At 46.4% G+C, this 11,718-nt stretch overlaps 1 protein-coding gene across 2 annotated transcripts in view; it reads right to left on the minus strand.

Annotated features, from left to right (window-relative positions):
* The window catches only part of VARS2 (valyl-tRNA synthetase 2, mitochondrial), a 35,649-nt gene extending 23,962 nt beyond the window's left edge, over positions 1-11,687 (minus strand). Inside the window, exons 1-10 of one of the 2 annotated variants that reach the window (XM_035107223.3) lie at positions 11,552-11,687; positions 9,412-9,804; positions 8,038-8,122; positions 4,241-4,341; positions 3,612-3,733; positions 2,337-2,403; positions 2,043-2,140; positions 1,728-1,809; positions 682-801; positions 480-591 (exon numbers count right to left, since the gene is read on the minus strand). In XM_035107223.3, coding sequence (XP_034963114.3) covers positions 480-591; positions 682-801; positions 1,728-1,809; positions 2,043-2,140; positions 2,337-2,403; positions 3,612-3,733; positions 4,241-4,341; positions 8,038-8,122; positions 9,412-9,690 — 1,066 coding nt within the window. In that variant the 5' untranslated portion in view covers positions 9,691-9,804; positions 11,552-11,687. The remainder of the gene's footprint in view (positions 1-479; positions 592-681; positions 802-1,727; positions 1,810-2,042; positions 2,141-2,336; positions 2,404-3,611; positions 3,734-4,240; positions 4,342-8,037; positions 8,123-9,411; positions 9,805-11,551) is intronic. The other variant, XM_035107226.3, reaches the window with a different exon arrangement.
* Between the last annotated feature and the right edge of the window lie 31 nt (positions 11,688-11,718).

The following is an 11,718-nucleotide window of genomic DNA, read 5'->3' on the forward strand; positions in this document are numbered from 1 at the left end:
AAGGCTGTTGCAAGGTTAAAAAGCAGGTAGGCTCACCTCGCCCCCAGTGAGGCTACCTTGAGTTTCTTAGGAGGAAGGGCAGGATTGCAAATGTGACGACAACCTTCTGTTTGTTTATATGTAACGGAAAGCCTTCAAAGAGGCTAGCACGATTGAAACAGATGGAAAATCAAAACACTAAAAATAGCAGTGAACATAGTGGATCTTAAACTGTCCCCATTCAAGTTCATATCTATGTTATTACCAGCTTCCTCTTTGTTCTGTGATTCTATTATTTGTAGGCCACCTTCCCACAGCTCAGGGTGGCTTACAACATCAAAAAATGCACCACTACAACATAACAAAAGTAGTCATAACACAATAGATAAAACATTTAAAGATACACAACCAATCCAAACCATTTCAACATAAATCACAAGATCTAAAATAAAGATACAAAAAAAAGTAACGGGAACGACATCTTGCCACTGTTAACTCACCATCCTCTCCTTCTACTTTGTAGGCAAACGTCACCAAGACCCCAAACGGCACTTTGCCTTGGAGTCCGGGCAAAGAGAGCTCTGTCCGTCCTTTGAGCTGCCTGTTCTCCACCTGCCAGGGACACCATCCATGAGCCACCTGGGTCCTAAAGAGCACCCCCTTCTCCCAGCCGCAGTGTGCCGCCAGACTCCTCCCACTCACCTCAATGTCAGAAATGGCCGATCGCAAAGCGCACGACCAGTTCACGAGGCGTCTCTCCCGGTACACCAGGCCCTGTTCGTGCAGTCGCACAAAGGCCTCGGTCACCGCTTGGGAGAAGCCCTAAGAAGAAAAGAGCTGTGGTAATGGTGGAAGGGGCAGAGAAATAATGATTGTAGCTATAACCAGTCTGTGGCAGCAGCAACGACAACGGAAGCCGCAGTCTGCACCCGTTTCTGCATCAGCTTGCAAATTACTTGAAGTCCATGAAAATTTCCCCTTAGAACACACCTTTATTTATACAGTGGTACCTTGGTTGTCGAACAGCTTGGCTCCTGAACAAATCGGCTCCCGAATGCCGTAAACCCAGAAGTGAGTGCTCCGGTTTGCCAATGTTTTTCGGAAGCCGAACGTCCAACGCGGCTTCCCCTTGAGTGCAGGAAGCTCCTGCAGCCAATCGGAAGGCCCACCTTGGTTTTTGAATGGTTTCGGGAGTCAAATGGACTCCCAGAACAGATTAAGCTTGACAACCAAGGTACCACTGTGTTCAGATTTAATACAACAAAGTTAACAAAGAGGTAAAAGAAAAAAAAGTTGCCCTGGCAACCATAACAGGACCACTGCATTCATCATACAGTGGTATCTCTGGTTATGAACTTAATTCGTTCCGGAGGTCTGTTCTTAACCTGAAATCGTTCTTAACCTGAAGCACCACTTTAGTTAATGGAGCCTCTCGCTGTCGCCGCGATTTCTGTTCTCATCCTGAGGTAAAGTTCTTAACATGAGCTACTACCTCTGGGTTAGCGGAGTTTGTAACCTGAAGTGTTTGTAATCTGAGGTGTTTGTAACCCGAGGTGCCACTGTATTTACAACTGCAATTTCCAAAATGCTACCTATTTATATCTTTCTTGTTTCATGTAAAGACAGTACAAAAGAAGCAGAACTTGATAGGGCATCAGCAACCAAAGAAATCAACCATGGACTGACATTCCTATAACACACGTTGTTACGTACAAACTATATTTGCATTTTCAGAATCCGCTACTCACAGAATCCATGGTGAAACAGACTCTGTCCCAGTCCAGCGAAGCTCCCATCACCTTCAGCTGCTGGAATATTTCGTTCCCTTTCCTGATCTCAGGAGAAAAAGCAGAGCAAAAGCAAACCTTTTATGTACAGAGGTAAAAGGAAAAACAAGCAGGAGACTTTTATGTTTTGTTGCCATGCAAGAAGCAAACCTGCTCCTTGTCTTAAGCTTAAGCACATTCCATTTTATGTAATTTCCACACACGCCTCAATCTATCCTTGGACCGCCCCCCTCACCCACATTTATGGCAAATGGCCTGAGTCCCTCGGATACTCACTCCTCTTTCCATTTCCAGACCTCCTGGAGGAATTCCTCGCGCTTGAGCTCTTTTCGGAGGACTCCCCTCTCCTTCCAGATCTTTCTTTCCACCACAGCCTGACCAGACAACATCAGAAAACATCAGGAATTTGAAAGCAGCCCATGCAGGAAACTTGGACTAGAACCCTACTCCATCCTCCTCTAAGGCTACCATCCTAAGACGACATGCTAGGGACCAAGTCCCATTAGGTAAAGTGGGATTTACTTCTATGCCAGGAATGGGGAACCGCGCGATAGGAGCGGTTCTTCTCACCTGAGTGGCAATCCCAGCATGATCGGACCCTGGAACCCACAGAACTTTATAGCCTTGCATTCTTTTCCTGCAAGACATCGAAAGACCACAACACAGAACTCAGCAACTGCCCTGACGCTAAGCACAGTGACCTGATGCCAGATCAGAACCAGCATCTCTAGAAATAGCATAGCTTCCCCCCCCCCTCAAAAAAAAAAACCAGCATAAAGAGGAAGCAGATCCCAAGGACAAAGCACAGGCTTTACAGCGTAGGCGGAGAACCTTGGGTTCGAGGGACAAATTCAGCCCACCAGCCGTCTCTGCCTAGCCCTCGGCACACTGCTGATGCCACGCCATGCTCTGCAACCTCCTCAAGCACCTTTGCCTTGCTGGAACGTGTCCCTGCTCTGTAATAATGCCTCCCCATTTCCAGGATGGAGATAGATGCCTGTCGAAACCTATAAATTTTGCATAGCTGGAACGTAGCCTTCTGTACAAAAGTTAAGAATACTGGAAGAGTCCTATGTTGGATCGGGCCAATGCCACATCCACACTGTGACATTTGGTGGAGGGATAGAGAGCAATATACCACTTTAAACAGCCATGGCTTCCCCAAGAGAATTCTGGGAGCTGTAGTTCTGGGAGCCCTGAAAATCGGGCTGTGATACATTCAAGACTGTGGACCCCTCTCTCTTTAAACCAGTGGTTCTCAAAGGACGTGTCACGCCACACCCATATGGCAGGGGAGTGTGGCAAGTGTGGTGGGGAAGATTCAAGGACAGTCAGAGAAACATTTAAACATTTCGGTATAGTATAGTTCAAGATAATTTTTTATTGGCAGAATAAATTTTCAAAAGTGTCCTTTTGAAAATTTATTCTGCCAATAAAAAATTGGCAAGAGCATCAGGTTATGCTCTCGTGACTCAAACACCGCTAGCAGTGGTTTCTTTTTGTTTTCCAATGTATTTCTTATCCATGGAGAATTCAGCGTGGTGTGAGCAAATTTTTATTCTGAAAGTGTGGTCCGGATTAAAAAAAAGTTTGAGGCCACTGCTTTAAATTGCCCATTGGAACCAAGGAAGCTGCCTTACATCAAAGCACAGGGTCTTTTTTCATGAGCTGCAGAGCTCCCTCGTGCATATTTGTATACCTGTTGCAAGCCGCTCACCCTTATCTTAAGGGGCTTGATGGCTATAAGTCTAAAAATTAATACATGCGCGAGAAACAGGAAGCTGCAGGGGAGCCATCGGCTGCCAGAGGCAAAGTATCCACATGACCACGCAAAGTATCACTTACCAACGTACCAGAGCATCTTCAAGAGCCACGGTCAAGGCGTGGCCCAGGTGCAGGGACCCCGTGACATTTGGCGGAGGGAGAGAGAGCGAAAAGGTTTCTGGCTTCCGATGGGGCAAGAGGTGCTTTGGGAAAGATAAACAGGAAGAGAGATCAGCAGCGTGCAAGGTCAGAACAGCCCAATAGCCAGTGCACCATCATGGTACCATGGCAGAATCGCTAATTTCGAAGTTTGCCAAAAAAAGAAAGGGGAGACCTGCAGGCAAAGATCAAAGGCCCATCTAATCCCAGGATTGAGGAGGCTTTTGTGTGCAAATGAGTTAAACCCTGTGATGGATGCAAATAATCCAGGGTCAGTGCATTCCCAACAGGTGTTGGAAGTCATTGCTTAACAGCTGTAAGTCATCGGTTCCACTGTCAAACTCTGCATCAAGGTGTTTTTCTTCATCCCTCCACCAAAACCTACTTTTCTCTTAGCTTCAGCCCTTTCATTATTACATCTAGTGCTTCTGATAGGCCACCATTTCTGCCATTCAGCCATCTGTCAACTCTGAAGGGCAGCACACCTTTGGCTCGCTTGTTTATGGCACAACCCACCTAAAATCACTTGTTTACAGCATCAATTTTTCTACCTGGTGCTCTGGTTTAAAAAATCCCTCCTTCACCCACCAGGAATACCAGGCAGCTTCAACATAGCGTGGGCTATACGAGACGGGCAGCGGTGCCGAGGTATCTGTGGGGAAGAACGCAACAGAGGGAACCTGTTATTAAAGCAAAATAATAATAATAGTGCATGTTTCCATTAAATCTCAGAACTGATCTGTATAAAATGTACAAGGTGTGGAACCCAGCATTCTGAAACTGCCACATTCCCAACCAACATAATAATAATAATAATAATAATAATAATAATAATAATAATATTTTATTTATACCCCGCCCATCTGGCTGGGTTTCCCCAGCCACTCTGGGCGGCTTCCAACAGAAATATTAAAATACACTAATTTCTTTCTTTTTTTAAAAAAAAAACTTTATTACATATCACAACAGTTGCCAATCATCACAATCAATAAAAACAAAATTTCACAGCCATAACAGTATTACAGTTGTCTTATTACTTTCCACTGACTCCCCCCTCCCCCCATCTTCCCCTTCCCCATGACTTCTCAACCTAATCTGAACTTATCCCCTTTTTACTCCTTATCTTTTGTGTTCTACATACCTTACTCAAACATTTATACTTATTTCATACCTTTCATCACATCCATCAGAATTTCTATTACAATCTATTCCTACCACACTACAATCAACACTTTACAATATCAAAACAGAACCTTAATTATTGGAGATGAGATTTAAATTCTCTACTTTGGTTTGTACATAATCTGTAAATGCTTTCCAATTATTTTTTGATTCATCCTTCTTGATTCCTTTAATTTCTTCATATTTTATAGCCAAAGTATAATAATTAAATAATTTATCTTGCCATTCTTCTTTTGTCGGAACGTGAACAGCCTTCCAATTTTTTGCTATTAATATTCTTGCGGCAGTTACAGCATAACTTATACAGCATCTTATAACTTACTAGTGTATTTCAGCCCGTTCAATAACGGGCGCTAGAATATATGTGAGAGGAGCAGCGGGGCTGCGGCTTTCCCTCTCTCTCTAGAAAGAAAGAAATGCTTTTAATGATAAGACATAATGTTTAACTTGTGTACTAAGGGCAGCGGAGGTGCAGCCTTAGAACAGTTTGGACAGGAGGGTTCAGTGACCGCAGTTAGACGATTACATTAGCAATGCCTGATCACTTAATTCAGAATACATGGATAGAATCATAGAGCTGGGAGGGACTCCCAGGGTCATCTAGTCCAACCCCCTGCAATGCAGGATTCTTTTTGGCCAACGTGGGGCTCGAATCCTTGACTCCCTGAGATTAATGAGTCTCATGCTTTAGTGAACTGATGGTGCACTAGGGAAGAATACGAATACTTCAGATGGCACTGCCTAGAAAACACCAATTCTCACGTTCTAGGAGAAGAGAGTCGGCGCCCTGCCCTCGCCCGGGAGTGCTGCTATCACCGATGCACCTGTGACTAAGCCCAAAAGCGCAGATATATCGTGTGGGACCCTCCCCCGGAAGACACAATATGAAATATTGGCCGGTGGGGATGAGGGAAAGAGGGGGGCCAGCTGCGTCCCCCTTCTTGACGGGGCAGCGTCACTCTCCACGATCGCGTGAAAGGCTGTGTGACAGGGAGGAAACGACACCCTTTCATCCTCCCCACCCACCCCGTGAAAGCCAAGAAAGAAAGAAAAAGTTTCAGGAAGATCCAGCCTTTTCCTGTCCCTATAAAGTTGTCTCATCATCTGCCCAATAAAAGACCTAAGTGCCATAACAGGATCAGGGGCCAACCTGGCAGGACACTGGGGGAAGAAGGCGAAAGGCTGTAGCAAGTAAACAGGGCTGGTGAAGAAATCTCAGCCTTTTACCAGGGGACGCTGTGGCTTTAAACCACTCCAAGAAGGGTTTCCTCAAACGTCCCCTCCCTGCCCGTGCTCCGGTGTCTGATTAAATGAGAAGGAAGTGTGGGAGTGAAGCTCTCCCTTTAAGAGGCAGCCTGCAATGACAATTTCAACAATTCGTGGTTGCAGGCTGCCTCTTAAAGGGAGAGCTTCGCAGCCTCCACTCCCAAACTTCCTTCTCGTTTAATCAGACCCCAGAGTGCAGGGGGGGGGGAGAGGAAAATAGGATCGCTGAAAAGGGGGGGGGAGGAAGAAAGAAGGACAGGGCGGGGGAGGTTCAAAGAGGTGAGAAAGCGAGCGAGGCAACGGAGAAGGGAGTGGAAATTACAATGGCAATTTCAACATTGCAGGATGGCATTCCACAGCTCTCATTCTTCCCCTCTTGTTCACATCGGCAGACTGAGGATGCCGGCGCTAGAACATCCCGGGGTTGCCGGCTCTGTCGGGTGGGGGGAGGGAGAAGCAATCTGATCCTCTGCTTCTCCCTGCCCCCACCTGACAGAGCCAAATGCCGGCTCTGTCGGGTGGGGGGAGGGAGAAGCAATCCTATAGGGACAGCGGGGTTTACTCCTGTGTAAGCGGACAGAGAATTGTACTGCTGGCAAAAGACGTGCTTCTTCTCTCCCGCCCGCTCCTTCAAGGTGCCCCTTGGAAGGAACTTCCTCGCTTGCCAGTCCACCGCCTCCAACCCCACACATTCGCCCCCCACCCGGCTCTTCTCTTTGCCCGTCACTTGGCCTTCCTCACACCGCATTGAAAACTGCCAGTTCCGGCTTCTATAACAAATAATTCCTTCCCCCACCCCCACCCCGCTTTGTGTGTGTGTCGGTTGAAAGTGCGCTGCGTATGGGAAGCGCGGCGGTCGGGGGTTTATTTGGATGGGGGGGGGCTTCGGTTAGGTCGCCTTTGTCTCCAGTAGCCCCTGTGTTTGCGAGTGGGGCCGTTGGGCTCGGAGATGGGCACCGGGGGTGGTCTCTGCCTGTTTCCGCTCCTCCCCCGCTCAGCCTCCCTCTCTCTCTCACTACAATAGTGCCAGCAGCGTGGCCTGCAGAGTGTAGCTGCTGCCGGGGCTGCTTCCCTCGGCCTGCTGCGCTGGCTGCTCTTCGGGCGGCGGAGGAGGCGGCAAGAGTAGCACCTCCACCTTGGGCCTGCCCCGCCGCCACCACCACCAAGAGGCCGCCCATTAAATTTAGCACCCGTTAAATGATTGTTGGGAGCAGCAGTTGGCGGCCGCAGGGAAACGGTAGGTGGGGGGGGGGAGAGCGCGCGTGTGTGTGTGTACGTCGTCTCTGCTGTCCAATCCCTGTGTCCCTGGGGCCCATGCGCAGTACCCCAGGGACACACGGGACAGCTTGGACGCAGGGACAACTTGCAAATTATTATATAGGATACATACACTAATGTCTTAAAGATTTAAAGCTTCCCTAAACAGGGCTGCCTTCAGATGTCCTCTAAACGTCTGTGGGAGGGCGTTCCACAGGGCGGGTGCCACTACCGAGAAGGCCCTCTACTTGGTTCTCTGTAACTTGGCTTCTCGCAGTGAGGGAACCACCAGAAGGCCCTGGGCACTGGATCTCAGTGTCCGGGCAGAACGATGGAGGTGGAGACACTCCTTCAGGTATACTGGACCGAGGCAATTTAGGGCTTTAAAGGTCAGCACCAACACTTTGAATTGTGCTCGGAAACGTATTGGGAGCCAATGCAGGTCTTTCAGGACCGGTGTTATGTGGTCTCGGCGGCTGCTCCCAGTCACCAGTCTAGCTGCCGCATTCTGGATTAATTGTAGTTTCCGGGTCACCTTTAAAGGTAGCCCCACATAGAGCGCATTACAGTAGTCCAAGCGAGAGATAACATAGATGCAGGAGCCTATGGGAACGGCAAGGAGTTCTGTTCCCCCCACCATTACCTTTCTTTTCTCCAGCTGCGGTTGGGATGTCGTACAGAACGGTGCTTTTCAAGGTTCGGCCCCTGCCTTGGTTTGGCGGCTGCTCCTGCAAAATAAAGCAGAGACAAGATGGCTCCCAGGGCTGGGCTCCTGCTTTTCCTCTGCAAGTCTTACTTGGAGATGCCAAGGATGAGGGTGGATTTGATTTAAATCGAATTGATTTAAATCAAATTGATTTGAATCACTACCGGTAGCCAGTAAAACTTTTTAAAAAAACTTTTTCCCCCAGAAAGACTCATTCTTGCTGGCATAATCTTAATATTTACAACCAGATGAAGGTTTCATTTTTGAAATAGTAAACCTGCACAATTATTACACAAAGATCCCAAGACTTGTGGAGTATTCTGCTCACAAGGTTGCACTTTCATTTTTACGGCTTCACACTTAGCTACTTGTGAAGATCTATTCCACTCCAAACCATCTCTTCATTGAACCTCTTGGAACTTAGTATTAAACAGGTAAGGGGTTGATTCTGTGTACAGTGGTACCTCTACTTATGAATGTTTCTACTTACGAACGGAGCTCCATCCGCCATCTTGGATGCGGTTTAGATAGGATTTTTTCTACTTACAAATTTTTAGATAGGGTTGCTTCTACTTACGAATTTTTTCTCCCAATGCATTCCTATGGGATTCGACTTATAAATTTTTTTCTACTTACGAATGTGCGTTCGGAGCACATTAAATTCGCAAGTAGAGGTACCACTGTATATAAATTTGCAAAAGAACAATGGGATTAAGGTTTTCCCCTCAACTCTGTATGTTTATTTGATAACATTTTTCCTTTGAAGAAAAGGCATGTTATCTCTGCAGACACAAATTCACACTTTTGAGAGCTGCAAAAACAAGCATCTGTGAGAATATATTCTCATTAGAAAAACTGCCCCAAATAATCTTACAGAAACCTCTAGAAGAGCATGACATTGTGAATGGGTTAATGGAATTCATTTACCAAAAAATGTAAACATTGCATATAAAGCTTCATGCGACATAATTAAAAACAAATCCTTATTTCCTGATGAATAGCCTTTGGACTGTAATGTAACTTGAGTAGAAAACTCTCTTTACAAAGATTTTTCCTCCAAAAGCATTTTTTTTAAAAAAAATCCAATTTAAATTTTAAATATCCAATTTAAATTTTTAAAAATCCATTTTTAAAATTTATTTATTTTTTAAATCATGACCTTTAAAAATCCTGCCGAGGATTGAACCGGAGATCCTCAGCATGCAGAGCAGATGCTCTCCCTCTGAGCAACGGCCCTTCCTCACTTGATTCTCCCCTATTAAATAAATAGGCAAAGTGGGGACATCTCTGGTCCTCCAAGCACCGCCTCACCTTGGACCCAGCAAGCAGCCCAGCTTCGATGGCCTCCAGCCTCTCCCGCTGCCGTTTCTGTTTCTCTGCCTTATTTTTCAGGTGGGGCGTTTTCCCTGCTGGGCTATGGAGATCCGTCTGGTTTCCTTCAGGCTTCCTCGCTTGGGAGTAAGATCTCCAAACGCCAGGTGCCCCCCAGTGCCTCTTCCCAGCCCGGAGAAGCAAACGGCAGAGAGAACACAGGTGCCGGACAGGCCCAGAATTGTACCGGGCCAACGGCATGCTTGGAATGGGACGCATTCAGTTCTCAGCCATGTCCAGAGGGGAGGGGGAAGCACACCTCTCTCGCAGCTACCCCGGTCTTGCAGTAACAAAAGCTCTCTTTTCCATCCTTGCACAGTGGGTAGGTGGAACCTGCAGAAATGAAAACCAAGCAAAATAAATGTTTATTGAATATATGGGGGTGGGGAATGGTGTACATTTGAAAACAGTTATATGCTTACTCTCCAAGGCAATATGTTGGACTTTTTCAGAGTCGTGGGTTCAAGCCGCATGTTGGGCAAAAGATTCCTGTATGGCAAGCAGGGCCGGATTTAGGTTTGATGAGGCCTTAAGGTAATGGGGCCCTTTATATGTCCAGCTGTCCTTTGTCAACAACAAATTGTCCATACACTAATACACAACAACTAATAGGTCCATACACAACACAAAAACACTGTTGCTGTATGTAGGTTTTATTTTGTTTATTATCTTATATTTTGGAAATGTACATCCAGTTTTTTCCCCCTTTACATTTTTTTTGGGCCCCCCAAGAGAGTGGGGCCCTAAGCTATAGCTTGTTTAGTTTATATGTAAATTCGGCACTGATTTCAAGGGCTCAGACTAGATGCTCTTGGGGGTCCCTTCCAGCTCTCCAATTCCATGAAATAGTCTCTGAATGCCATTTGCTTGGGATCACAAGTGGGCTGGGTCCTGTTGCGTTCAGGACCTGCTTTAAGGCAGGCATCCCCAAACTGCGGCCCTCCAGATGTTTTGGCCTACAACTCCCATGATCCCTAGCTAACAGGACCAGTGGTCGGGGAAGATGGGAATTGTAGTCCAAAATTGTAGTCCCTTCCTCCCAGCCAGCCAGAAATCTGACAGAATCAGAAGAGGGGAAGAAGGGAAGTTTTTTATCTTTCAGATTTCCTTTTGGGTGAAGACAGGGACAAAGCAGACGTGGAGTAGTTCTGCCTTCTCTTTGTCACCGAACTGCATTTCTCCATCCTCTCCACGCTGAGGACCTACACTAGTGGCCAAAATTATGGAAACCTTTTGGGGAAAGTGTATTTCCGAGGATTGGTGGCTCATAACACCATGCTCATTGGCTACATTCAAAGGAAGGAAAGCTATTGCATATCAACCTAAGCAAGTTGTGCTTCCCTTTTCTGGTTATTTGGCTATAACATTTGATAGAATACAGATAATTGAACAAACTGTGTTGCATTACATTCTTCATTAAATCATCTTCCCATTGATATATAATTTTATGGTATTACCCCCCCCCAAAAAAGTGGTGTTATCAGTCATCAAACCCCAGAAATACCCTTTTTCCAAAACGTTTCCACAATTTTGGCCACTAGTGTGGCCAACACAATGAAATACAATATAGGGCATGGGTTTCCAAAACACAGACAAAATCACTTAAAATCTGTCATGGGTCTTGACCGATCCTTTAAGGCAGACATGGCCAAACTTAGCCCTCCAGCTGTTTTGGGGCTACAATTCCCATCATCCCTGACCACTGGTCCTGTTAGCTAGGGATGATGGGAGTTGTAGTCCCAAAACAGCTGGAGGGCCAAGTTTAGCCATGCCTGCTTTAAGGACATTTGTTGCATTTTCCTTATTTATTTGTGTCGCTTTCAAACAGACTGTCAGGTTCTTTTCACACGTTACTGCATGCGTAAGTCACTTTGAGACATTTTCTTGCGGAAAGCAAAAATAAATAAGAAATCAATGCCGAAAATAGGAAACAGCCATGGTGCCAAAACAACAACTGCGCTTCAGAAAGAAAATGTCAATCTGAAATACTGGGGCGGGGAAAGGCAACGACTCCGATCAGGTCAGAGAGCGAAAAAGACATGTTTGCAATTAAGTTTCCGAAGAGACTCTCTAGTCTTACCTTCATAGGCACCCGCTGCAAAAAGGGAGAAGGGGACGCGCGGCTTTTTCTGCAGCCGGAGGGGAAACGCAAGAAGCTCACGTGCAGAGCAAGAGGCCGACCCCGACCTCTCTCTGGCGGGTTTCCTGTCTGTCTCGTGTGAAATGCATGACGGGAGCTTAGAGCCC

This window comes from Zootoca vivipara, chromosome 2 (genome assembly GCF_965207765.1).
Source record: "Zootoca vivipara chromosome 2, rZooViv2.hap1.1, whole genome shotgun sequence".
NCBI classification, from domain to species: Eukaryota; Metazoa; Chordata; class Lepidosauria; order Squamata; family Lacertidae; genus Zootoca; species Zootoca vivipara.